Below are 24,831 nucleotides of genomic sequence, written 5' to 3'. Positions count from 1 at the left end.
CATTAATGCCTGTCCCAAACGTCCGGGAAACTCCAAATCCTAGCTCGCCAAGGAGAGGGCCGGCTAGGAGTAATGATCTCCTCTCCATCTTCTCAAGATTGTAATCTCCCAGTCTCGCTTCAAGTTGCTCAACGTTATCGGAACGTCATTGCCCTCCTTGATTCCGGAGCAGCTGGGAACTTTATTACCGAAGCCTATGTTAAACGGTGGTCCCTACCCACCGAGAGACTTCCTTCGTCCATTTCTTTAACTGCCGTGGATGGCAGCAAAATTTTTGATGCAGTTATTTCTTTAAGGACTCTACCAGTTCGTCTGAGAGTGGGAGTTCTTCATTCCGAACTTATTTCTTTTTTAGTGATTCCAAGAGCCACACATCCTGTGGTCCTGGGCCTTCCATGGCTCCGTCTTCACAATCCTACAATTGATTGGACGACTACGCAAATCCTGGCATGGGGTTCCTCCTGTGCTGAGACATGTTTGTTTAAAGTATTGCCTGTCTGTTCTTCCTCCCCCAGGTCGTCTGATGTTCCACCTCCTCCATATCAAGATTTCACGGATGTGTTCAGTAAAGCTTCTGCTGATATCCTTCCTCCTCATAGAGAATGGGACTGTCCGATTGATCTCGTTCCAGGGAAGGTTCCACCTCGAGGCCGAACTTATCCGTTGTCTCTGCCTGAGACGCATTCTATGGAGGAATATATTAAAGAGAACCTAGCAAAGGGGTTCATTCGACCTTCTTCTTCTCCAGCCGGCGCAGGCTTCTTTTTTTGTAAAAAAGAAAGATGGTGGTCTGCGGCCGTGCATCGACTACAGAGGTTTGAACGACATTACCATCAAGAACCGTTATCCTTTACCCCTGATTACTGAGCTCTTTGACAGAGTTAGCGGAGCTACCATCTTTACAAAGCTGGACTTGCGAGGTGCATACAATCTCATCCGGATCCGTGAGGGTGACGAGTGGAAGACCGCATTTAACACCCGTGACGGACATTATGAGTACCTCGTCATGCCCTTCGGATTGAGCAATGCTCCAGCTGTCTTCCAGCATTTCGTCAATGAGATCTTCAGAGACATTCTATACCGTCATGTCGTGGTCTATCTAGATGATATCCTCATTTTTGCCAACAATTTAGAGGAACATCGTTTTTGGGTAAAGGAGGTTCTGTCCCGTCTCCGTGTCAATCATCTCTATTGCAAATTAGAGAAATGCGTCTTTGAAGTCAAGTCCATTCCGTTTCTAGGGTACATTGTGTCCGGTTCCGGACTAGAGATGGATCCTGAGAAACTACAAGCAATTCAGAATTGGCCGGTACCCTTAACCCTCAAAGGGGTCCAGAGGTTCTTAGGGTTCGCCAATTATTACCGAAAGTTTATACGAGACTTTTCCACCATTGTGGCGCCTATTACTGCTTTCACCAAGAAGGGTGCTAACCCGTCCAAGTGGTCTGAAGAAGCCATGCAAGCTTTTCATCTTTTAAAACAGAGGTTCATCTCTGCGCCTGTCCTGAAACAGCCTGACATCGACTCTCCTTTCATCCTAGAGGTGGATGCCTCCTCCGTTGGAGTAGGAGCGGTGTTATCTCAGAGGGCTAAAGATGGCCATTTACATCCTTGCAGTTTCTTCTCACGGAAGTTCTCCCCAGCGGAGCGCAACTATGCCATTGGCGACCAGGAGTTGCTAGCCATCAAGCTCGCTCTAGAGGAGTGGAGATATCTGTTGGAGGGAGCTTCTCATTCAATCACCATCCTTACAGACCACAAGAACCTTCTATATTTGAAAGGCGCACAATGTCTCAACCCTCGTCAGGCCAGATGGGCACTTTTCTTTTCCAGGTTCGACTTTAAACTCCAGTTCTGTCCGGGCTCTCAGAATCGCAAGGCCGATGCCCTTTCCCGCTCATGGGAGCAAGAAAATGAGTCAGAGTCTTCAGACAAGCATCCTATTATAAGTCCGTTGGCATTCTCCACGGTAGGGATGGACTCTACGCCCCCATCAGGGAAAAGTTTTGTGAAACCGATGCTAAGGAAGAAGCTCATGCATTGGGCCCATGCTTCCCGTTTTGCCGGACATACAGGTATCCAAAAAACCCTGGAGTTTATCTCTAGGTCCTATTGGTGGCCAACTCTGAAAAAGGACGTCTTGGAGTTTATTGCATCTTGCCCAAAGTGTGCCCAACATAAAGTATCCCGCCAGTCGCCTGCGGGGCAACTGGTTCCACTATCCGTTCCCCGTCGACCATGGACCCACTTGTCGATGGATTTCATTACAGACTTACCCATGTGCAACAAGTTCAATACCATCTGGGTGGTAGTTGACCGGTTCACCAAGATGGTACACTTCATTCCTCTCACCGGTCTTCCGTCAGCTTCCAAGTTGGCTCAAGTATTCATACAAGAGATCTTCCGACTCCACGGTCTTCCTGAAGAAATTATCTCTGATCGAGGAGTTCAATTCACAGCCAAATTCTGGCGAAGTTTATGTCAAGTCCTCCAAGTCAAGCTAAAGTTTTCCACGGCTTACCATCCTCAGACCAATGGTCAAACCGAGAGGGTGAATCAGGACTTGGAGGCCTTCCTCCGCATCTATGTGTCCTCCTCTCAAGATCACTGGGTTCAATTACTTCCCTGGGCCGAGTTCTGTCATAACAACCAGTATCATTCTTCATCTGCTTCAACACCATTCTTCACTAACTTTGGATTCCACCCTAAAGTCCCTGAGTTCCAACCGCTTCCAGCAACTTCTGTTCCCGCAGTGGATATCACCTTGCATCAGTTTGCCAATATCTGGAAGAGCGTACGATCAGCTCTGCTCAAGGCATCGTTCAGGTACAAGAAGTTTGCGGATAAGAAGCGTCGAGCAGTTCCTGCTCTCAAGGTGGGTGATCGGGTATGGTTATCCACGAAGAATTTGAGGTTAAGAGTTCCCAGTATGAAGTTTGCACCTCGCTATATCGGTCCTTTCAAGATTGAACAAGTCATCAATCCTGTTGGTTACAGACTCCAGTTGCCTCCCTTCTTAAAAATACCCAGGACATTCCATGTTTCCCTGTTGAAACCGCTGATCTTGAATCGGTTTCATTCCTCACTTCCTCCAACTCCGAAAGTCCAAACTCAACGAGGCGTTGAGTATGAAGTGGCCAAGATCCTGGACTCACGTCACCGTTACGGTCAACTACAATATCTTATTGACTGGAAGGGTTATGGTCCTGAGGAACGTTCATGGACCAATGCTTCTGATGTCCATGCTCCTGCCTTGGTCCGGAGATTCCATTCCAAGTTTCCTCAAAAGCCAAAGAAGTGTCCTGGGGCCACTCCTAAAGGGGGGGGGTGCTGTCACGATCCGGGTATCTGGACGCCATTTCTTACCCATCAGATGCCTCCTAAGGCTGGCTCAGCGCTCCAGGACCGGATCCCATCTGTTATCCTGATGTGTACATTCCTGTATCCTCTCCTGTCACTCTGGGACGCTGTCACAGTAAACGCCATATTACACCTGGCATGGCGTCTCCCGCGGCCTCCGCCGCCGTCCCTGAACTTCTGCATGCAGAGTGTCTGAGTGGCGATTACGTCAGCCGCGGCCTCCGCTGTGTCCGCGTGGTTGAATGTGCATCTGTCAGCCTGGCGCCTCCTGTCTCCGGTGGCCGGCGCCGCCATTACTGTTTTCATTACCACATGGATTACAAACCAAACTTCCCTCCAAGTGTCTGCATGGGCGCAGCCATCTTGGATTCTGTCAGCTGATCATTTCCACCAATCTGTTCTCAGTATTGATAATCTGCATAATTGCCTAGCCAATCCCTTCCTTGCTGCAGGTATAAATACACTGTGCCTGAGCAAGGAAGGCGTCAGTGCTTTGGTTGTCAAACCTAGTTCCTGTTTGTCTCTCTCCTGTGATTGTCTTCCAGGTTCCAGCTCCTGTCTCAAGACTTCCACCATAGAGACCCGCACCAGCATTCCACCTGCGGTGTAGCCTGACTCTCCAATCCATTGTGGATTCATCTGTTTCCAGCTACAACATTACCTGCTTCCAGCTCAGCTTCCAGCAGAGTACAGCTTCCCTTAAAGGGCCGGTGTCCTTTCTACACTTTACCACTCTCCACCGGTATTATTATTTCTCCGCTCTCAAGTTCTACATTTCAGTTCATATTTCATCGCTCCCAAGTTCATTTATTATTTAACTGGTTCCAGCCAGTATCCACTCCGTGCTAACAACAGTCTGGTTCCAGCCAGTATCCACAGCAGCTGTTTTATCTTCAGCAACCCAGCTTTTCCTGGAACACCAGCTGGCACAATCCTGGGTTATCTCCATTGCTACAGTCGGGCCTGGTAAGGACTTTCCATCTAGAAGATCATAAGAACTATCTCACACTACCAGTGCCCTGTGGCTCCTGCCATCCTGTAGTACCCAGGAACTGTATTTATTATTTGCTGACTTTTACGTTTTCTTTTACTGCTGCTGTGTTGCGGAGTTGTCATAATAAACATCATTGACTTTTATCCAAGTTGTCGTGGTCACGCCTTCGGGCAGTTATTATTTATGTTACTTACATGTCCAGGGGTCTGATACAACCTCCCAGGTTCCGGTACATCTCAGCCCCTACAACTGAGGCTGCCTCCCGTCAGCTCAGGCCCTCAGTTGTGACACTAATTAAAAAAAGGGGTTGGAATTTTTCATGCAAGGGGCTGGTCTGTTCTTATGTTATATGAAGTGTCCACCATTTCCACAGAACTACACAATGTCTTGATTGGCCTTGGTGTTGATAAACTGCTTTGATGATTTCCTTCATCCAATAAGTAGCAGTATGTTTTGCTGCTGCGTTACTGGAATATGAAAATATGGAGAGTACACGTAGTTATAAAAGAGCAAGAAGGTCGTGTAAACAGAGAGACTTCATCGCATATGGCGCTGCACAAACAATGATTGCACAGACCTGGACAGAGAAACATTACACACATTACAGTGGTAAGCAGCAGCAAAAGATTCTTTTTATAATTTAAAAACATACCAAAAAAACACTGGGAATATTCTTCAAAGCTTTATAAATATTTTAAGAAACACTGGCTTGCTTGCTTCCTGTGCTTGCAGCTCTCCTCTCTACACACGTCCTGTCACACAGCAAGAAAGAGGAGGGGCCAGGCTGGCATCCAATTTTATATGATATTTTATAATCTTAATGTTGTATGGGCATGATTCAGACCTGATCGTAGATGTGCACATCTACGATCAGCTTCCCTGACATGCGTGGGGGCCCCCCAGAACAGGGCTAGTCCGCCCCGCATGTCAGGGCCGATCTCCTCACACAAGTACAAAAGCATCGCACAGCGGCGATGCTTTTGTACAGTAGGAGTAGTCCCAGCCAGCGCAGCTCCTGGCAGGGAGCTTAGCTATTTCTCGCAGCCCGGGTCACAGCAGCTGCGTGTGACGTCATGCAACCACTGCGGCCCGCCCCCCCCAAACGGTCCGGGCACACCTGCGTTTCCCGGACCGCGCCCCCAAAATGGCGGCTAAACTCTGGCGTATGCACAGTTCAGGCCTGATCGCTGCTGTGTGAACACGCACACCACCGTTCAGGTCTGAATTAGCCCCTATGTACACACTATACAATATGTGCAGAGCATCACCCAATATCTTAACATCAAGCCTGCTTGCAGGACTATAGTATTAGATGATGACTCATAAGATGCATGGGAGTACGCATCTTACGACAGATTGTGTGTACTCATTATACAATATTGTACTGAACTGAACTGAATAGTTACAATCGTGTACAATATTGTATAATGTGTATGGGCCCTAAGAGAGAGGGGAGAAGTGCAAGAGACTGAAGGGCAGGAGAGAAACAGAAGATACGGAAGAAAGGAGAGACAGAGGTGGGTGAGAGGTGGAGGAGACAGAGATGGAGGAGAGGTAGAGTAGAAAGAGAGATGTAATAAGAGTGGAAGAGAGGAGAAGGAGGAGGAAAATTAGGGAAGAGGACTGAAGAGACGTTATAGAGAGAGAATACAGGGGAGATTAGAAGAAGAGGGGGGAACAGTAGAGGGAGATAGAAGAATAGGGTGAAATGGGAGAAAAAGGGAAAACAATAGGTGGAAATAGGGGGATACATAAAGAATAGAAAGAATAATAAATGGAGATGGAAGGAATAGTGGAGGGCAGAGCCGTAACTACGTGTGTGCCAGGTGTGCCTGGCACCCAGCGCAGTCACCCTGAGGGCGCAACGGCCAGCGGCTTATAATGAGTCAAATTGACTCATTACAAGCCGCCTGTGCTGTGCTGTGTGCGCCACGCCGGAGAAGAGAGGAGTAGCTCCGGAGGCAGGGGAGAAGGAGGGACTGGAGCCGCAGCAGCGCTATGTAATTGGTAGTGGCACCGCTGCAGCAGTCCCTCTCCTTCCGCATTGGCTGCCCGGCACTGCTGTGAATGCTGGGATGCGCTTCCCTCATCCCAGCATTCACAGCGGCGTCGGCCAGCCAATGCGGAAGGAGAGGGACAGTTGCAGCTGCGCCACTACCAATTACACTGCGCTGCTGCGGCTCCAGTCCCCCTCCCTCCTTCTCCCCTGCCTGGGATCTGCTGCATGAAGCCTGCACCGAGGAGCCTGAGCCAGCAGGGAGAGATGGTATCTATCTATCTCTCTATCTATTCTGTCTGCCGCAATGTGTAAAAAGGGGGACTGGCTGCCGTAATATGTAAAAAGGGGACGCTGTCTGCCGTAATGTGTAAAAAGGTGGACTGGCTGCCGTAATGTGTAAAAGGGGGACTGGCTGCTGTAATGTGTAAAAAGGGGGACACTGTCTGCCGTAATGTGTAAAAAGGGGACGCTGTCTGCCATAATGTGTAAAAAGGGCACGCTGTCTGACGTAATGTATAAAAAGGGGGCTCTGCCATAATGTGTAAAAAGGGGGCGATGTCTGCCGTAATGTGTAAAAAGCAGACGTTGTCTGCCGTAATGTGTAAAAAGGGGCACTGGCTGCCGTAAAGTGTAAAAAGGGGGACTGGCTGCCGTAATGTGTAAAAGGGGGCTCTACCTGGTGTAGTGGTGCTACTGTGCGGCGTAATTTGAATAATGGAGACTACTGTGCACCGTAGTATGAATTGGTATTATTTTGTGGTCACACCCCTTCCCCATGAAGCCACGTCCCTATATATTTTTCACGGGCCTACGGCGCACTGCCCCTATCTTGCATAGGGTAGGAGGGGGGGAGGTCGGCGCCAATGCCGTTTCTTGCACACATCGCTAAAATGCCTAGTTACGGCACTGGTAGAGGGATAGGGTGACAGGGATAGGAACGTGCGGAAAAGAGAGGAAAAAAACAGCACAGTAGCTAGTGACCAGACAAATAGTGGCTCTAAAATGGTATAAACATATATATGATAATGTACTGCATATCTATGTGTCTGCATATGTATACAGTATATAATATTTCAAAGCACCAACCTGCAGAGAAAGGCATAAATGCCTCTGGTCGCTGAAACTTTCCATTTGCATCCAGAAAGTGGTTTGGGTTAAATTTATATGGAGTTTCCCATTGAGACTTGTCATACAGAACTGATGTGAGGAATGGAATGACCTCTGTTCCCTGTGGATCATAAACCAATACATTGTGTAATGTTATTATTAACTCTAATAGATCATATAACTGACATCTTTTTACTCTTATGAGGTCCAAAATGTGAGTCTTATGATGCTTACAGCCAACATCTTACCTATGCTGCAGTTAGCTGGGACCACACTGATCTATATGGCAAACACAATTTAATTACTCTGTGAATCTCTGAAAACAAGCTGTAAGTTCAATGATCTCTATATTAGCCTATGTTCTACATAGAGATGTGCGCTGGACCATTTTTGTCCAGTTTTGGTTTTGCCAAAAGTAAACGCCGTGACTGGTTTTTGTTTTGTATTTTTGTTTTTCAAAAAATTACTAAAAAAAGCTAAAATCACATCTTTTTTTGTACCCACAGTATTATTACCTCAATAACATTAATTTCCAGTCATTAATGTTAATTGACCACCGCATAGCTCACAATATTGTTTTCATCCAGTTTAAGCCAAAGGCTGCAGTGAGCTGGCTGGTTACTAAGTGACAGAGCAGCGGCATAAAGACATGGCAATTTACAACACATCTATAAAACATTGCCACACAGCAGTGGCAGAAAGGAAAAGTGGTGCAAGATGGAATTGTTCATGTGCTCTCCCTCCCTTATGTTGGATGTTAAAAAGGACATGCACAGTTTAATAAACCAAGCACTTCAGTGACAAGGACTGCCACTTTTGTGGCTGAAGTGCTTAGTTTGTTTGGGCCCTCACAAAACTATTTTTGGAAGGACTACCTCCGATCACCAATGAGGAGGTTGATAATGAGGGTGTTAATTACATTATAATCTTGTAAAATAAATGTAATTAACTCATTGCAAATGATGCAACATGGAGGAGGTGCCTAGTTGGTTAAAATCCCTACCTCTACAAACTTTGGCCTCAAAAATGGAGCAGATACCTTTGCAAACATTGTCAGGATTTGGGTAAAAATAATTCCACACCCAAGAGGTGGCTTTTTTTTGTCTTGTGCCAAGGCATCACAATGACTTTCTTTTTATCACAGGCAGGAACTGCAGACACTGGTGGCTGACATACACAAACAGCATCATCAACATCCTCGTAGTAGGGGATGCTTTAGGCAGCTGCCTAGGGGCGGCGGGACCTGAGGGGGCGGCTTGCTACAGCTGCCTGAAAAAGGAAGCACGGTCCTACCTCTCACAGCAGCCACAATCCCCTCGGCACTCGTATCTTCCAGTAGCCGACTGCCAAGCTCCCGTATTGCAGCCTCCAGCTCCGCCTCCACCCGCCACAGGCAGTAACTTTGACAGCTCCTGTTGCACAGACTACTCAGTCCCAACTCTGCATCGCAGTCTGCAGGTAAGGTGGCTGCAGAGTGCACTCTCTGCATTTGATATGGTAAGAGGGGAAGAGCAGCAGTATGTGTGTGTGGGGGGGCGGGGGCGAGATGAGCAGCAGGCATGCACACAGTCTGGGGGAACAAGCAGCAGCATGCACACAGATGGTGGGAGTAAGCATTTAACAGAGGAGGGGGCGCTGAGAGTAGCAGGCATCCACATAGACTGGGGAGATGGGGAGAGGTGAGCAGCCATGCAACATACTGGGGGTGGGGGAGAGCAGCAGCATGCCTTTCAACTGCGAGGGCAGGTAGGGGGAAGAGGCAGTAGTCAGAATTTTTGCCTTGGGTGCTGAGAAACCTTGCACCGGCCCTGATTAAACCTATGTATTTTTAACCTTTTAATGTTTGGGCTAGTAAATATACATTATTGGGAGTAAGCTTGTTCCCTAATTTCGCCCTCTATTACAAATGACATGCTGTAAGTCTGAGAACGGTACACACTATGTTTGCTGTGTTTTTTTCTCTTACATGTGATATCTCAAATGGTGGATACTCGTTGGAAGTTCTTTTAACCAGATAAGTGTTTTGGGCCATAAAAACACCCACCTAAAAATTCCTTTTATTACTTAGCTATCACACTCGTGGGCACTTGTATTCTCTATGCAATCCACTTTATCTGCACTCTTTATTGTAAAGTGCCCTGTGCTGTATACATCTATAAATGCGAAAGCCTTCACTGACTGACTCACTGACTCATCACTTAGGGGTACATTTACTAAGCAGTGATAAGAGCGGAGAAGTGAGCCAGTGGAGAAGTTGCCCATGGCAATCAATAAGCACTGAAGTAACATCTATAAATTGCATACTATAAAATGATACAGAGCTGCTGATTGGTTGATGGGGAAATTTCTCCACTGGCTCACTTCTCCGTTCTTATCACTGCTTAGTGAATGTACCCCATAATCTCTTATTACCCGATATGCTAGGAATATGATATGTAACACAGGTATTCTGCAGGTGGGAAATAGGAACACTACATCATGAGAATTTTAATAAATCTCCCCTACAGGTATAAAAAGGGGTTGACATAATGACGTCACTACCGATACGTGGCTTGCGTTGCGTGAACGATAACGCCCAAACGGACAATCGAATCAAGATGTGGATTGCACCTCCAGTGTGTAGAATTTAATAAACTACAAAAATGGTCCTGTCACTTTTTACGGTATCTGCTACGGGTGCTCCTCGGGTAACGCCAAGAACCATGGATTAATGTTTACTTACATTAAGATGTCTCAAATTTACATGTCTATAGATTTACCTAATTATTAACACTCATTTATATTTACAACCATGAAAATCAGAGACTCTCATGCAAAAAATGGGTAGAACAGCTAGTGTATATATATAAAATACGGAAACCCCCCCAAGTAAGTCCTGCATTTGCCCCTGGTATCATCAACATGACTGGTGGCAGCAGCTGCAGCGATAGTGTTTGGTTGCTCTTTTCTAAAGTGATCATTATCCATTTTTCAATTCATAGATCATTGCTGCAACTCAAAAGGCTTGAATAATAAACACACAGGAGTACAGTGTGCCAGAATAGTACAAACAATAGAACAATATATTTATTTTCACTTCGCAGCTCAACTTAAACTGCCGCAATTCAAAGGGCTTCCTTTTATATGTACATAAATAATAAACACACAGGGGTAAAGTGCTCCAGAAGTGGGCTGCTGGAAGGTTAACATTCAATTGTGGCACCACAGCCCCGCTCATCAGAGACGGTTACACTCACTGGGACTCTGGACACATCTGGTTCTGGTGGCCAGTATACAGCCCTGAGCCCAATCTTTGTGGCTAGTAAGTAACACTGAGCCCAATCTGGTTGCCAGAGTGTAAAGGTAGGCTCGATGTGGAGATCAGTGTACAAGTAGACTCCATTAAGGAGACCATCGTGGAAGTATAACATTATGATCAAACCTTTATAAATTAAATGCTTTGGATTTGTTAGTTCTCATACTTACATTTATTCTAAGCATTAAAGGTGTCTTATGCTGGCCATACACTAGAACAAGATCATATGCGCATATACGATTATGCACATCGTACGTGTTTTTCATACAATTACGATGCAATGCGCGGCCCCCGAAAGTCGCATCCTCAGATAATATGTGCTGCCCATATTATCCATTGTAATCGTATGCACATACGATGCATCCTTTTGAGTGGCTTTTTTTTTTACAGTCATCACGTGCTTTAGTGAGGCATACTGTTATGTTCTGTGTACTGGGAACCCAGGGGATCGGGTGGCAGCAGAAGAGTTCCGAGTACAGATGTGTGAAGCTGCGACTGAACTGGGGCACGCAGCTACACCTAATGAGAATCCCTGACTCCGTTGTCCCTCCATGTGGTCGATTAATGCCTGCAGGACTATGGTTTCTTGTGCCAACGGCAGCCGCGTTTGAATGGGCGGATTAGGTCCGCCCAGACTCCGATGCCCCCCAGTCTTAATTGGTGACAAGGCGTTAACCGAGACAAGAGAGAACAAGGGGAAAACTAAATAAGGCAGACACGACGGAAACGGGCAAATAATCAAAATAACAAAGTAGTTATGTGCGAAGCGGCCTCCTGTACAACAGCAAATAAGGTAATGCAGCCTAACGGCCAAATACGAACCCGTCATAATAAGGCAAGGACAGCAATGCGGAAACCTCTGCAAAAATGACACAACCAAAAATAGATAAAGAAAATACGGCTTCAGCCATAAAGTGTGACAGAGCCGCTACTCAGGACACCATGAAAGGTGTGCGCAGAAAACGACCGCAACCCAGAAGCTTCGGATACCAGACCACTCAGCTAGAAGGCACCTCGGAGGGCAGCAGGAAACGATCCCTCGGACAGGACTCAGGAACCTGGACACTGGACACAAGCTGGATGCAGGAACACACCAGAGGCAGGAAGACAGGCTCCACAGGAAGCTATAACTGGCGAGGCTGCAATACGCTGACTCCCATAAAAAGGCCCTGCTGGCAAATCACAGGAGAGCCAGCAATACCAGCCGCCCAGACCCTAATTGCCCAGCTGTCATGTGGCGCGCTGAGCGCGGCATCCTGGCTGCTTAGTAACAGCCGGGACTGCATTGCAGAGCGACTGCCCGGCGTCTCCGGTTGCTAAGCAACCAGCTGGGATCGGGGAGTCAGCGGTGGAAGTGACGCGCTGGCCCCGCTGCCTAGTAGCGGCCGGGAGCTGGCACGAACTGCCGTCGCTGACAATACACCCCCTTGAGGAGTTAAGGAACCACTAAACCCAGGTTTATGAGAAAATTCCTGAAAAAATATATTTTTTAGTTTAGGGGCATGCAAATCTCTGTCCCGGACCCAAGATCTCTCCTCTGGGCCGTACCCCTTCCAATGGACCAGAAAATACAGCAGACCACAGGAAATTTTAGAATCCAAAACTTTTTCTACCAGGAATTCCTGTTGGCCCTGAACATCCACCGGAGGTCTACCCCGAATAATTCTCCGAGGAAATTTCCTGGAAAGGACACATGACTTGAGCAGAGAACAATGAAAGGTGTTGTAAATTTGAAGTGCTTTCGACAATTGCAGCTGAAAAGCAAACGGATTGACCTTTTTGATAAAAAGAAATGACCTGATGAATGTAGGTCCCAATTTAGCCGAAGGTTGTCGGAGTTTGATGTTACGGGTTGACAATTAATTAAAAAAATTCCCGCTCTTGTATTTATATCAGCAGCTCCATAAAACAAAACAATAATACAATAATATGAATTGGAGCGCTACTTTGTTTGAACGCACATACCTGTAATAAAGAGGGGTTAGTTTGTAATGTTACAGCTCTTTTGTGAAATGTGTTTGAAATGGAGGTGATGAGTAATTTTGTTGTTCTGGATAGCTTTTACAGTCTCTTGGTGCGAGTTACTGTCCCTGCTAGCCCATTATAGCCTATATAGGACTTCTATATGAATAAAAACTTTTCTTTAAAAATTATGATATGGCGTTCAAAAAAAATGGGTGGGGGGGTTACTGATATATAGTATAATGGGACTATTAATAATATTAAAGTGGTGTTTTTTTAAGAAAAAATGATTTAATTGTCTAACAAAAAGGCATTCACATCGATTTCTACGTTTAGTCCCTCAGGTTGTAAAGTTCTCATATAGTAGATCCATTTGGTTTCTTTTTTTCTGAGTTCCAAGCAGATGTCTCCTCCTCTCCAATTGTTTGATATTTTTTAGATTCCTATATACTTCAAACTGGATGGGTCGCTGTCGTGGCAATCTTTATAGTGTTTAGAAACACTATGGGGTATATGCAATTGCGGTCGAATTCCCGAAATTGTCGAATTTCGGGTCATTTTCGACCAAAAAAAAAATTCGCCTATGCAATTCAGTGCTTTCCGACCAAAAAACGGACTTTCAAAATTCGCCTCTTTGAAAATTGGAATTTTTGCAAATTCGACTTTTCTGCAATGATACAAGTGCTGCAATTCGACCAAAGCATATTCAATTCAAGTTTGGAAATTCGACAGCAGTGCTTTTAGACAGCAAATTCGTCTTTTTCAATCCGCCACACTTTGGAGGGTGAAAACAATAAAAAAAAAATTAAACATGTTTTTTTTGGTGTTTTTTTTTTTTAGGAATAGCATATCTATTTATATTAGAAGGGATTAGGTACTTTTTTTTTTGGGGGGGGGAGGCACAAATATTATTTATATTTTTTTTAAAATATTTTTTTTTTATTGCTGGAACGGTAAAATCCTTAAAAAAAATGGCGTGGGGTCCCCCCTCCAAAGCATAACCAGCCTCGGGCTCTTCGAGCTGGTCCTGGTTCTAAAAATGCGGGGAAAAAATTGACAGGGGATCCCCCGTATTTTTAAAACCAGCACCGGGCTCTGCGCCTGGTGCTGGTGCCAAAAATACGGGGGACAAAACGAGCAGGGGTCCCCCGTATTTTTAACACCAGCATCGGGCTCCACTAGCTGGACAGATAATGCCACAGCCGGGGGTCACTTTTATGCCGTGCCCTGCGGCCGTGGCATTAAATATCCAACTAGTCACCCCTGGCCGGGGTACCCTGGGGGAGTGGGAACCCCTTCAATCAAGGGGTCCCCCCCCAGCCACCCAAGGGCCAGGGGTGAAGCCCGAGGCTGTCCCCCCCCATCCAATGGGCTGCGGATGGGGGGGCTGATAGCCTTTTGTGATAATAAAAAGAATATTGTTTTTTCCAGCAGTACTACAAGTCCCAGCAAGCCTCCCCCGCAAGCTGGTACTTGGAGAACCACAAGTACCAGCATGCGGGAGAAAAACGGGCCCGCTGGTACCTGTAGTACTACTGGGAAAAAAATACCCAAATAAAAACAGGACACACACACCGTCGACAGTAAAACTTTATTTCATACGTCGACACACACATACTTACCTATGTTCACACGCCGACATCGGTCCTCTTCTCCATGTAGAATCCACGGATACCTGAAAAGAAAAGTTCAATATACTCACCTTAGCCATGGTCCAGAGATACATCCACGTACTTGGCAAAAAAACAAAGCGAACACCCGCTCCATGCCGGACTGAAAGGGGTCCCATGCTGACACATGAGACCCCTTTCCACGAATGAGACCTGTCAGTGACAGCTGTCACATAAAGGTCTCTAAAGCCAATCAGGAAGCGCAACTTCGTTGCGCTCACCTGATTGGCTGTGCGCTGTCTGAACTCAGACAGCGCATCGCACAGCTCCGTCCATTATATTCAATGGTGGGAACTTAGCGGCTAGCGGTGAGGTCACCCGCCGGTCAGCCGCTGACCGCGGGTTAACCCCCCCGCTACCCACAAAGTTCCCACCATTGAAAGTAATGGAGCGGCTTTGCGATGCGCTGTCACAACACAGACAGCGCACAGCCAATCAGGTGAGCGCTACGGAAGTAGCGCTTCCTGATTGGCTGAAGGGACTTCAGTGACAGGAGTCACGTGATGTCCCGGCATTCGGGAGAAAGGGGTCTGATGTGAAAGCATGGGACCCCTTAGTCCGGTATGGAGCGGGTATTTGCGGTTTGTTTTTTTAACAAGTACGTGGATTATACTCTGGACGTGGATGTACCTCTGGACGCTGGAAGGTGAGTATAATTTTTTCACAGGTACCCTCGGATCGTCGGAGACCGTGGCAGTCGGCGTGTCAACATAGGTAAGTATGTGTGTGTCGGTAGTGTGTAATAAAGTTTTACTATCAAGGTGTCTGTGTACTGTTTTTATTTGGGTATTTTTTTTCCAGTAGTACTACAGGTACCAGCGGGCCCGTTTTTCTCCCGCATGCTGGTACTTGTGGTTCTCCAAGTACCAGCTTGCGGGGGAGGCTTGCTGGGACTTGTAGTACTGCTGGAAAAAACAATATTCTTTTCATTATCACAAAAGGCTATCAGCCCCCCCATCCGCAGCCCATTGGATGGGGGGGACAGCCTCGGGCTTCACCCCTGGCCCTTGGGTGGCTGGGGGGGGGGGACCCCTTGATTGAAGGGGTCCCCACTCCCCCAGGGTACCCCGGCCAGGGGTGACTAGTTGGATATTTGATGCCACGGCCGCAGGGCACTGTATAAAAGTGACCCCCGGCTGTGGCATTATCTGTCCAGCTTGTGGAGCCCGATGCTGGTGTTAAAAATACGGGGGACCCCTACTCTTTTTGTCCCCCGTATTTTTGGCACCAGCACCAGGCGCAGAGCCCGGTGCTGGTTTTAAAAATACGGGGGATCCCTGCCCAATTTTTCCCTGCATTTTTAGAACCAGGACCAGCTCGAAGAGCCCGAGGCTGGTTATGCTTTGGAGGGGGGACCCCACGCCATTTTTTTTTCCGGGTTTTTCCCGTTTTTTCCCGTTTTTTAAAATCGCGGCAAAATCCGCCAAATCGGCCGATTTTCGCCCGCGGTTCTGGCGAATCCGTTTTTCATTGAATATGGTGAATTCCGGCAGCCACCTTCCGGAATTCACCTGTCGAATTAAGTCGAATTAAAAAACGGCGAAAAATTGCCGCGATTCGCCGTGAATTGCATATACCCCTATGTGTTTCCAATCCCTTGTAAATGTTATAAATGTGGAGGCAGGGGAGAAGAACAAGCGCCATATGGTGTAGTAATTTAGAAAAATTAGAATATTGTAGACACATATACGAAGTGTAAGTACCGGATGAATTCTTGGAATCAGGCCTATCTGTCTCTCTTTATCCTCAGTGGCTGTACCCCACCTATATATCAGGAGACAAAGATCATCACCATATAGTGTAGTATCTTTGCAGATTTCTTAGGGAACCCTCCCCTATATTTCATGCGTACCAAATTAATAATTCAATCAAGCATATAGGATAGACTTATATCCAGGTAGCTCGAGCCGGTCCAGTATGGTGTATTTGTTCATTCAATTGCAAACTACTGCCTTGTATAATAGTACCAAGTTTTTAATAAACAAACGTAATATACAGATGAATCAAAAAATAAATAAATAAATAAAATATGAAATCTTAGCTTAGTGATACAGGCAGTAGGTAGGTAGGTCAGTCTCAACGCGTTTCGCCTTTAGGGCTTCCTATGGTACTATTATACAAGGCAGTAGTTTGCAATTGAATGAACAAATACACCATACTGGACCGGCTCGAGCTACCTGGATATAAGTCTATCTTATATGCTTGATTGAATTATTAATTTGGTACGCATGAAATATAGGGGAGGGTTCCCTAAGAAATCTGCAAAGATACTACACTATATGGCGATGATCTTTGTCTCCTGATATATAGGTGGGGTACAGCCACTGAGGATAAAGAGAGACAGATAGGCCTGATTCCAAGAATTCATCCGGTACTTACACTTCGTATATGTGTCTACAATATTCTAATTTTTCTAAATTACTACACCATATGGCGCTTGTTCTTCTCCCCTGCCTCCACAGAATTGCATGACTGAATATACCTGGGTCATATCTTGAAGAACTGAGCTGCCACCAAAGAAGTTTGGGAGGTGTCTATAGAGCACGAAGTTTTTGCTAGAAAGCCACTGACACGGATTGTCCACGATCAATTAAGTCCTAATATTTGGACATTTGGCGACCCCTTCCTTTGAAGGAACATTCGAACGTTGGATAAGCGCACTGACCTAAAAAACTCTTTCCACAATGTTATAAATGTGTTCAGAGATTCTTACTCGTAGTTTCCTTTTTGTCTGTCCAATGTATTGGAATCCACATGGGCATTGAAGGAGATAGATCACTCCTTCCGAGTCACACGAGATTCTTTCCCTTATTTTATATATTTTCTTGGTTACATTCGATGTGAATTCTAAAGTAGATTTTGTTGACTTGTTTCCAGTGATCTTGCATGGTCGACATTTCAAACCCATGGAAATTTCCCTTCTCCGTATCTTGATTTCTTGTTTCCATCTGTATAAAACTTTTAACCAAGTTTTGTTTCAAGTTTTGGACCTTTCTGTAGATAATTTGTGGTTTTGCTTTTATGTACGGTAGTAATTGCTTGTCTAGCTGTAAAATGTGCCAATGTCTCTGTAATATGGATTCAAATTGAAGATGCTGACTGTTAAATTGGGTTATGAAAGCGGTCTTGAAATTGTTTTCGTTTGTTTTTTGTTTATACTGATACATAGTTTTTCTGTCCATTTTTGAAATGTGTTCTATCTCATTTTGCAGATTTTCTTCTTTATACCCTTTATCCATGAATTTATTTTTCATTACTTGACTTTGTTGTTGATATGTTTCATGGTGAGTACAGTTCCTCCTAAGTCTTCTAAACTGACCATTAGGAATATTTCTAAGCCAGTTTGCATGATGATGACTTGTTCGGCTGAGTGTATTGTTCCCACTACATTCTTTAATATGGTTCCTTGTACAAATTGAGTTGTCTTGAATAAAAATCTCCAAATCCAGATATACTACCATGTCTTCACTGACAGTTGACGTGAATTCCAAGCCGTAATTGCAGATGACAATATGTTCTCGAAAGCGGTTATTTTCCCAAATTTGTTCCTCCTCCCACCTAGCCACGGACACATTTGCGTAGCTAGGTGCGAAGGAGGAACCCATCACAGTTCCTTTCTTTTGATTGTAGAGCAATCCTTGATTCCAGAAATAGTTCGTATTTAATATATACTGGATACAACTGATGCTAAGTTTATCTGTAAGTTCGAAAGTTCCGTGCAGTTTGATAGAAAAAAATCTATGAACACATTTATAACATTTACAAGGGATTGGAAACACATAGTGTTTCTGAACACTATAAAGATTGCCACAATAGCGGCCCATCCAGTTTGAAGTATATAGGAATCCAAAAAATATCAAACAATTGGAGAGGAGGAGACATCTGCTTGGAACTCAGAAAAAAAGAAACCAAATGGATCTACTATATGAGAACTTTACAACCTGAGGGACTAAATGTAGAAATTGATGTGAATGCCTTCTTGTTAGACAATTAATCATTTTCTCTGACGTCCTAGTGGATGCTGGGTACTCCGTAAGGACCATGGGGAATAGACGGGCTCCGCAGGAGACTGGGCACTTCTTTAAAGAAAAGATTAGGTACTACATCTGGTGTGCACTGGCTCCTCCCTCTATGCCCCTCCTCCAGACCTCAGTTAGAATCTGTGCCCGGCCTGAGCTGGATGCACTTAGTGGGCTCTCCTGAGTTCACTATAAAGAAAAGTATTTGTTAGGTTTTTTATTTTCAGTGAGATCTGCTGGCAACAGACTCACTGCTACGTGGGACTGAGGGGAGAGAAGCGAACCTACCTGCTTGCAGCTAGCTTGGGCTTCTTAGGCTACTGGACACCATTAGCTCCAGAGGGTTCGAACACAGGCCCAGTCCTCGGTCGTCCGGTCCCGGAGCTGCGCCGCCGTCCCCCTTGCAGAGCCAGAAGAACCGAAGAGAAGTTGAAAATCGGCGGCTGAAGACTCCGGTCTTCATTAAGGTAGCGCACAGCACTGCAGCTGTGTGCCATTGCTCCCTCTGCACACCACACACTCCGGTCACTGATGGGTGCAGGGCGCTGGGGGGGGGGGGTGCCCTGGGCAGCAATTAGAGTACCTTCCGTGGCTAAATAGCACATAATACAGCTAATAAACTGTATATGTGCATAATCCCCCGCCATAAAGCATATAAAAAAGCGGGAGAAGTCAGCCGTGAAAGGGGCGGGGCTATCTTCCTCAGCACACAGGCGCCATTTTCTCTTCACAGCTCCGCTGGAAGGCAGCTCCCCAGGCTCTCCCCTGCAGTTTCCAGGCTTCAAGGGTAAAAAAGAGAGGGGGGGCACTAAATTTAGGCGCAAACTGTGTATAATAAGCTGCTATAGGGAAAAATCACTCACTTTAGTGTAAATCCCTGGTTATATAGCGCCGTGGTGTGTGTTGGCATACTCTCTCTCTGTCTCCCCAAAGGACTTTGTGGGGTCCTGTCCTCAGTCAGAGCATTCCCTGTGTGTGTGTGTGCGGCGTGTCGGTACGGCTGTGTCGACATGTTTGATGAGGACGCTTACGCGAAGGCGGAGCAGGAGCCGATAAGTGTGATGTCGCCCCCTGCGGGGCCGACACCAGAGTGGATGGATATGTGGAGGGACAGCCGGCATCTCAGCCCGCGCCTGCCCAAGCATCTCAGAGGCCATCAGGGGCTCAAAAACGCCCGCTACCTCAGATGGCAGACACAGATGTCGACACGGAGTCTGACTCCAGTGTCGACGAGGATGAGACAAATGTACAATCCACAAGGGCCATCCGATGCATGATTATGGCAATGAAAAATGTGTTGCACATTTCTGACATTAACCCGGTTACCACAAAAAAGGGTATTATGTTTGGGGAGAAAAAGCAGCCAGTGACTTTTCCCCCATCTGATGAGTTAAATGAATTGTGTGAAGAAGCGTGGGGTTCCCCAGATAAGAAACTAGTAATTTCTAAGCGGTTACTAATGGCGTACCCTTTCCTGCCAACGGATAGGTTACGCTGGGAGACATCCCCTAAGGTGGACAAGGCGCTCACACGCTTATCAAAAAAGGTGGCACTGCCTTCTCAGGATACGGCCGCCTTAAAGGAGCCTGCAGTTAGAAAGCAGGAGGCTATCCTGAAGTCTGTGTATACACACTCAGGTACTATACTGAGACCTGCTATTGCTTCAGCATTGATGTGTAGTGCTGCAGCAGCGTGGTCTGATTCCCTGTCTGATAACATTGATTCCCTGGACAGGGACACTATATTGCTAACCATAGAGCATATTAAAGACGTAGTCTTATATATGAGAGATGCACAGAGGGACATTTGCCGGCTGGCATCTAGAATTAATGCGATGTCCATTTCTGCCCGGAGAGTATTATGGACTCGGCAGTGGACAGGTGATGCTGACTCTAAAAGGCACATGGAAATTTTGCCTTATAAGGGTGCGGAATTGTTTGGGGACGGTCTTTCGGACCTCGTATCCACAGCAACAGCTGCGAAGTTGACTTTTTTACCTCAGGTTCCCTCACAGCCTAAGAAAGCACCGTATTATCAAGTACAGTCCTTTCGGCCTCAGAAAGGCAAGCGGGTTAGAGGCGCGTCCTTTCTGCCCAGAGGCAGGGGTAGAGGGAAAAAGCTGCACCATACAGCCAGTTCCCAAGAACAAAAATCCTCCCCTGCTTCCACTAAGTCCACCGCATGACGCTGGGGCTCCACATGTGGAGCCAGGTGCGGTGGGGGCCCGTCTCCGGAACTTCAGCGACCAGTGGGTTCGCTCACAGGTGGATCTCTGGGTTCTACAAGTGGTATCTCAGGGATACAAGCTGGAGTTCGAGACGTCTCCCCCTCGCCGTTGCCTCAAATCAGCCTTGCCAGCTACTCCCCAGGACAGGGAGGTAGTACTGGCGGCAATTCACAAGCTGTACCTCCAGCAGGTGATAATCAAAGTTCCCCTCCTTCAACAGGGACGGGGTTACTATTCCACAATGTTTGTGGTACCGAAACCAGACGGTTCGGTGAGACGCACTCTAAATTTGAAATCCTTGAACACTTATATAAGGTAGTTCAAGTTCAAAATGGAATCGCTCAGGGCGGTTATTGCAAGCCTGGAAGAGGGGGATTACATGGTATCACTGGACATCAAGGATGCTTACCTACATGTCCCCATTTACCCACCACCTCACCGGGTGTACCTCCGTTTTGTGGTACAGGACTGCCATTACCAATTCCAGACGTTGCCGTTTGGTCTGTCCACGGCACCGAGGGTATTTACCAAAGTAATGGCCGAAATGATGATACTCCTTCGAAAGGAGGGAGTTATAATTATCCCGTACTTGGACGATCTCCTTATAAAGGCGAGGTCCAGGGAGCAGTTGTTGGTCGGAGTAGCACTATCTCAGGAAGTGCTACAACAGCACGGCTGGATTCTGAATATCCCTAAGCCGCAGCTGGTTCCTACGACGCGTCTGCTGTTCCTGGGTATGATTCTGGACACAGAACAGAAGAAGGTTTTTCTCCCGGAGGAGAAGGCCAAGGAGTTGTCATCTCTGGTCAGAGACCTCCTGAAACCAAAACAGGTGTCGGTGCATCACTGCACGCGAGTCCTGGGAAAGATGGTAGCTTCTTACGAGGCAATTCCATTCGGCAGGTTCCATGCAAGGATCTTTCAGTGGGATCTGTTAGACAAGTGGTCCGGATCGCATCTTCAGATGCATCGGCTGATCACCCTGTCCCCGAGGGCCAGGGTGTCTCTGCTGTGGTGGCTGCAGAGTGCTCATCTTCTCGAGGGCCGCAGATTCGGCATACAGGACTGGGTCCTGGTGACCACGGAAGCAAACCTCCGAGGTTGGGGGGCAGTCACTCAGGGAAGAAACTTCCAAGGACAATGGTCGAGTCAGGAGGCTTCCCTACACATAAATATTCTGGAACTAAGGGCCATTTACAATGCCCTAAGTCAGGCAAAACCCCTGCTTCAAAACCAGCCGGTGCTGATTCAGTCAGACAACATCACGGCGGTCGCCCATGTAAACCGACAGGGTGGCACAAGAAGCAGGATGTCAATGGCAGAAGCCACAAGGATTCTCCGATGGGCGGAAAATCACGTGATAGCACTGTCAGCAGTGTTCATTCCGGGAGTGGACAACTGGGAAGCAGACTTCCTCAGCAGGCACGACCTCCACCCGGGAGAGTGGGGACTTCATCCAGAAGTCTTCCAGCTGATTGTAAATCGTTGGTAAAGGCCACAGGTGGACATGATGGCGTCCCGCCTCAACAAAAAGCTAAAAAGATATTGCGCCAGGTCAAGGGACCCTCAGGCGATAGCTGTGGACGCTCTAGTGACACCGTGGGTGTACCAGTCGGTTTATGTGTTCCCTCCTCTTCCTCTCATACCAAAGGTACTGAGGATAATAAGAAAGAGAGGAGTAAGAACTATACTCATCGTTCCGGATTGGCCAAGAAGGACTTGGTACCCGGAACTACAAGAAATTATCTCAGAGGACCCTTGGCCTCTGCCTCTCAGACAGGACCTGCTACAGCAGGGGCCCTGTCTGTTCCAAGACTTACCGCGGCTGCGTTTGACGGCATGGCGGTTGAACGCCGGATCCTGATGGAAAAGGGCATTCCGGTTGAAGTCATTCCTACGCTGATAAAAGCTAGGAAGGATGTGACAGCAAAACATTATCACCGCATATGGCGAAAATATGTTGCTTGGTGTGAGGCTATGAAGGCCCCAACAGAAGAATTTCAGCTGGGTCGATTTCTGCACTTCCTACAGTCAGGAGTGACTATGGGCCTAAAATTGGGATCCATTAAAGTACAGATTTCGGCCCTGTCTATTTTCTTTCAAAAAGAACTGGCTTCACTGCCTGAAGTTCAGACGTTTGTTAAGGGAGTGCTGCATATTCAGCCCCCTTTTGTGCCGCCAGTGGCACCTTGGGATCTCAACGTTGTGTTGGATTTCCTAAAATCACAATGGTTTGAGCCACTTCAGACCGTGGAGTTGAAATATCTCACGTGGAAAGTGGTCATGCTTTTGGCCTTGGCTTCGGCTAGGCGTGTGTCAGAATTGGCGGCTTTGTCCTGTAAAAGCCCCTATCTGATCTTTCATATGGACAGGGCAGAATTGAGGACTCGTCCCCAATTTCTCCCTAAGGTGGTATCAGCGTTTCATTTGAACCAACCTATTGTGGTGCCTGCGGCTACTTGGGGGCTTCCAAGTTGCTGGATGTAGTCCGGGCCCTGAAAATCTATGTTTCCAGGACGGCTAGAGTCAGAAAAACTGACTCGCTGTTTATCCTGCATGCACCCAACAAGCTGGGTGCTCCTGCTTCTAAGCAGACTATTGCTCGCTGGATCTGTAGCACGATTCAACTTGCACATTCTGCGGCTGGACTGCCGCATCCTAAATCAGTCAAAGCCCATTCCACGAGGAAGGTGGGCTCTTCTTGGGCGGCTGCCCGAGGGGTCTCGGCTTTACAACTTTGCCGAGCTGCTACCTGGTCGGGATCAAACACGTTTGCAAAATTCTACAAGTTTGATACCCTGGCTGAGGAGGACCTTGAGTTTGCTCATTCGGTGCTGCAGAGTCATCCGCACTCTCCCGCCCGTTTGGGAGCTTTGGTATAATCCCCATGGTCCTTACGGAGTACCCAGCATCCACTAGGACGTCAGAGAAAATAAGATTTTACTCACCGGTAAATCTATTTCTCGTAGTCCGTAGTGGATGCTGGGAGCCCGTCCCAAGTGCGGAATTCTGCAATACTTGTATATAGTTATTGCTTAACTATAGGGTTTTTTATTCTGAGCCATCAGTTTAATGAAGCTCAGTTGTTGTTCATACTGTTAACTGGGTATAGTTCTCACGAGTTGTACGGTGTGATTGGTGTGGCTGGTATGAGTCTTACCCTGGATTCCAAATCCTTTCCTTGTAATGTCAGCTCTTCCGGGCACAGTTTCCCTAACTGAGGTCTGGATGAGGGGCATAGAGGGAGGAGCCAGTGCACACCAGATGTAGTACCTAATCTTTTCTTTAAAGAAGTGCCCAGTCTCCTGCGGAGCCCGTCTATTCCCCATGGTCCTTACGGAGTACCCAGCATCCACTACGGACTACGAGAAATAGATTTACAGGTGATTAAAATCTTATTTTTTCTTCAAAAAACACCACTTTAATATTATTAATCATCCCATTATACTATATATCAGTAACCCCCCCACCCATTTTTTTTTAACGCAATACCATAATTTTTAAAGAGAAGTTTTTATTCATATAGAAGTCCTATATAGGCTATAATGGGCACATGGTTGCTGCTTTTTATTTAAAACGTTTTTACATTTCCTGTTTTTAATGAAAATAATAAAGTTTTTTTAGTATAAAAAAGAAGTTCAATCACACATTCAAAATCCTTGTTAAAGGGTGTAAAACCCGAAACGCGTTGGAGAAGTCACGGAGAGCAACGGAGGAGTCACGCCAGTGTGTGCTATAACTGGCACACTCAGAAGCCGGGAGCCACATGAGGAGGTTTTAGCTGGAGCGACAGCGAAACGGGACCTGTTACATCTGCAGCAGCCGGCCAGGCTAATTCAACACCAAGCCGCAAGCAGGTCAGGTAGGGATAGCATGGATAGTAACTCGCACCAAGAGACTGTAAAAGTTATCCGAAATAACAAAATTACTCATCACCTCCATTTCAAACACATTTCACAAAAGAGCTGTAACATTACAAACTAACCCCTCTTTTACAGGTATGTGCGTTCAAACAAAGTAGCGCTCCAATTCATATTATTGTATTATTGTTTTGTTTTATGGAGCTGCTGATATAAATACAAGCGCGGGAAATTTTTAAATTAATTATTACATTTTTGTTATTTTCACCGCTGTTTACAACATGAATATCTCACATCCGAGCAGAAATAATATTAGTAATATATTTACATTAGATAAA

The 24,831-nt window shown here is 46.5% G+C and overlaps 1 protein-coding gene across 1 annotated transcript in view; it reads right to left on the bottom strand.

Annotated features, from left to right (window-relative positions):
* Positions 1-24,831, bottom strand: part of LOC134945327 (cytochrome P450 2K1-like) — a 228,138-nt gene that overhangs the window by 4,418 nt on the left and 198,889 nt on the right. The window contains exon 8 of the mRNA XM_063934531.1: positions 7,440-7,581. Within this exon, the coding sequence (XP_063790601.1) occupies positions 7,440-7,581 (142 nt within the window). The remainder of the gene's footprint in view (positions 1-7,439; positions 7,582-24,831) is intronic.

Source organism: Pseudophryne corroboree, chromosome 7, assembly GCF_028390025.1.
Source record: "Pseudophryne corroboree isolate aPseCor3 chromosome 7, aPseCor3.hap2, whole genome shotgun sequence".
Taxonomy (NCBI): Eukaryota; Metazoa; Chordata; class Amphibia; order Anura; family Myobatrachidae; genus Pseudophryne; species Pseudophryne corroboree.
The sequence above is the reverse complement of the archived record's forward strand: the minus strand, read 5'-3'. Positions and strand labels throughout refer to the sequence as shown.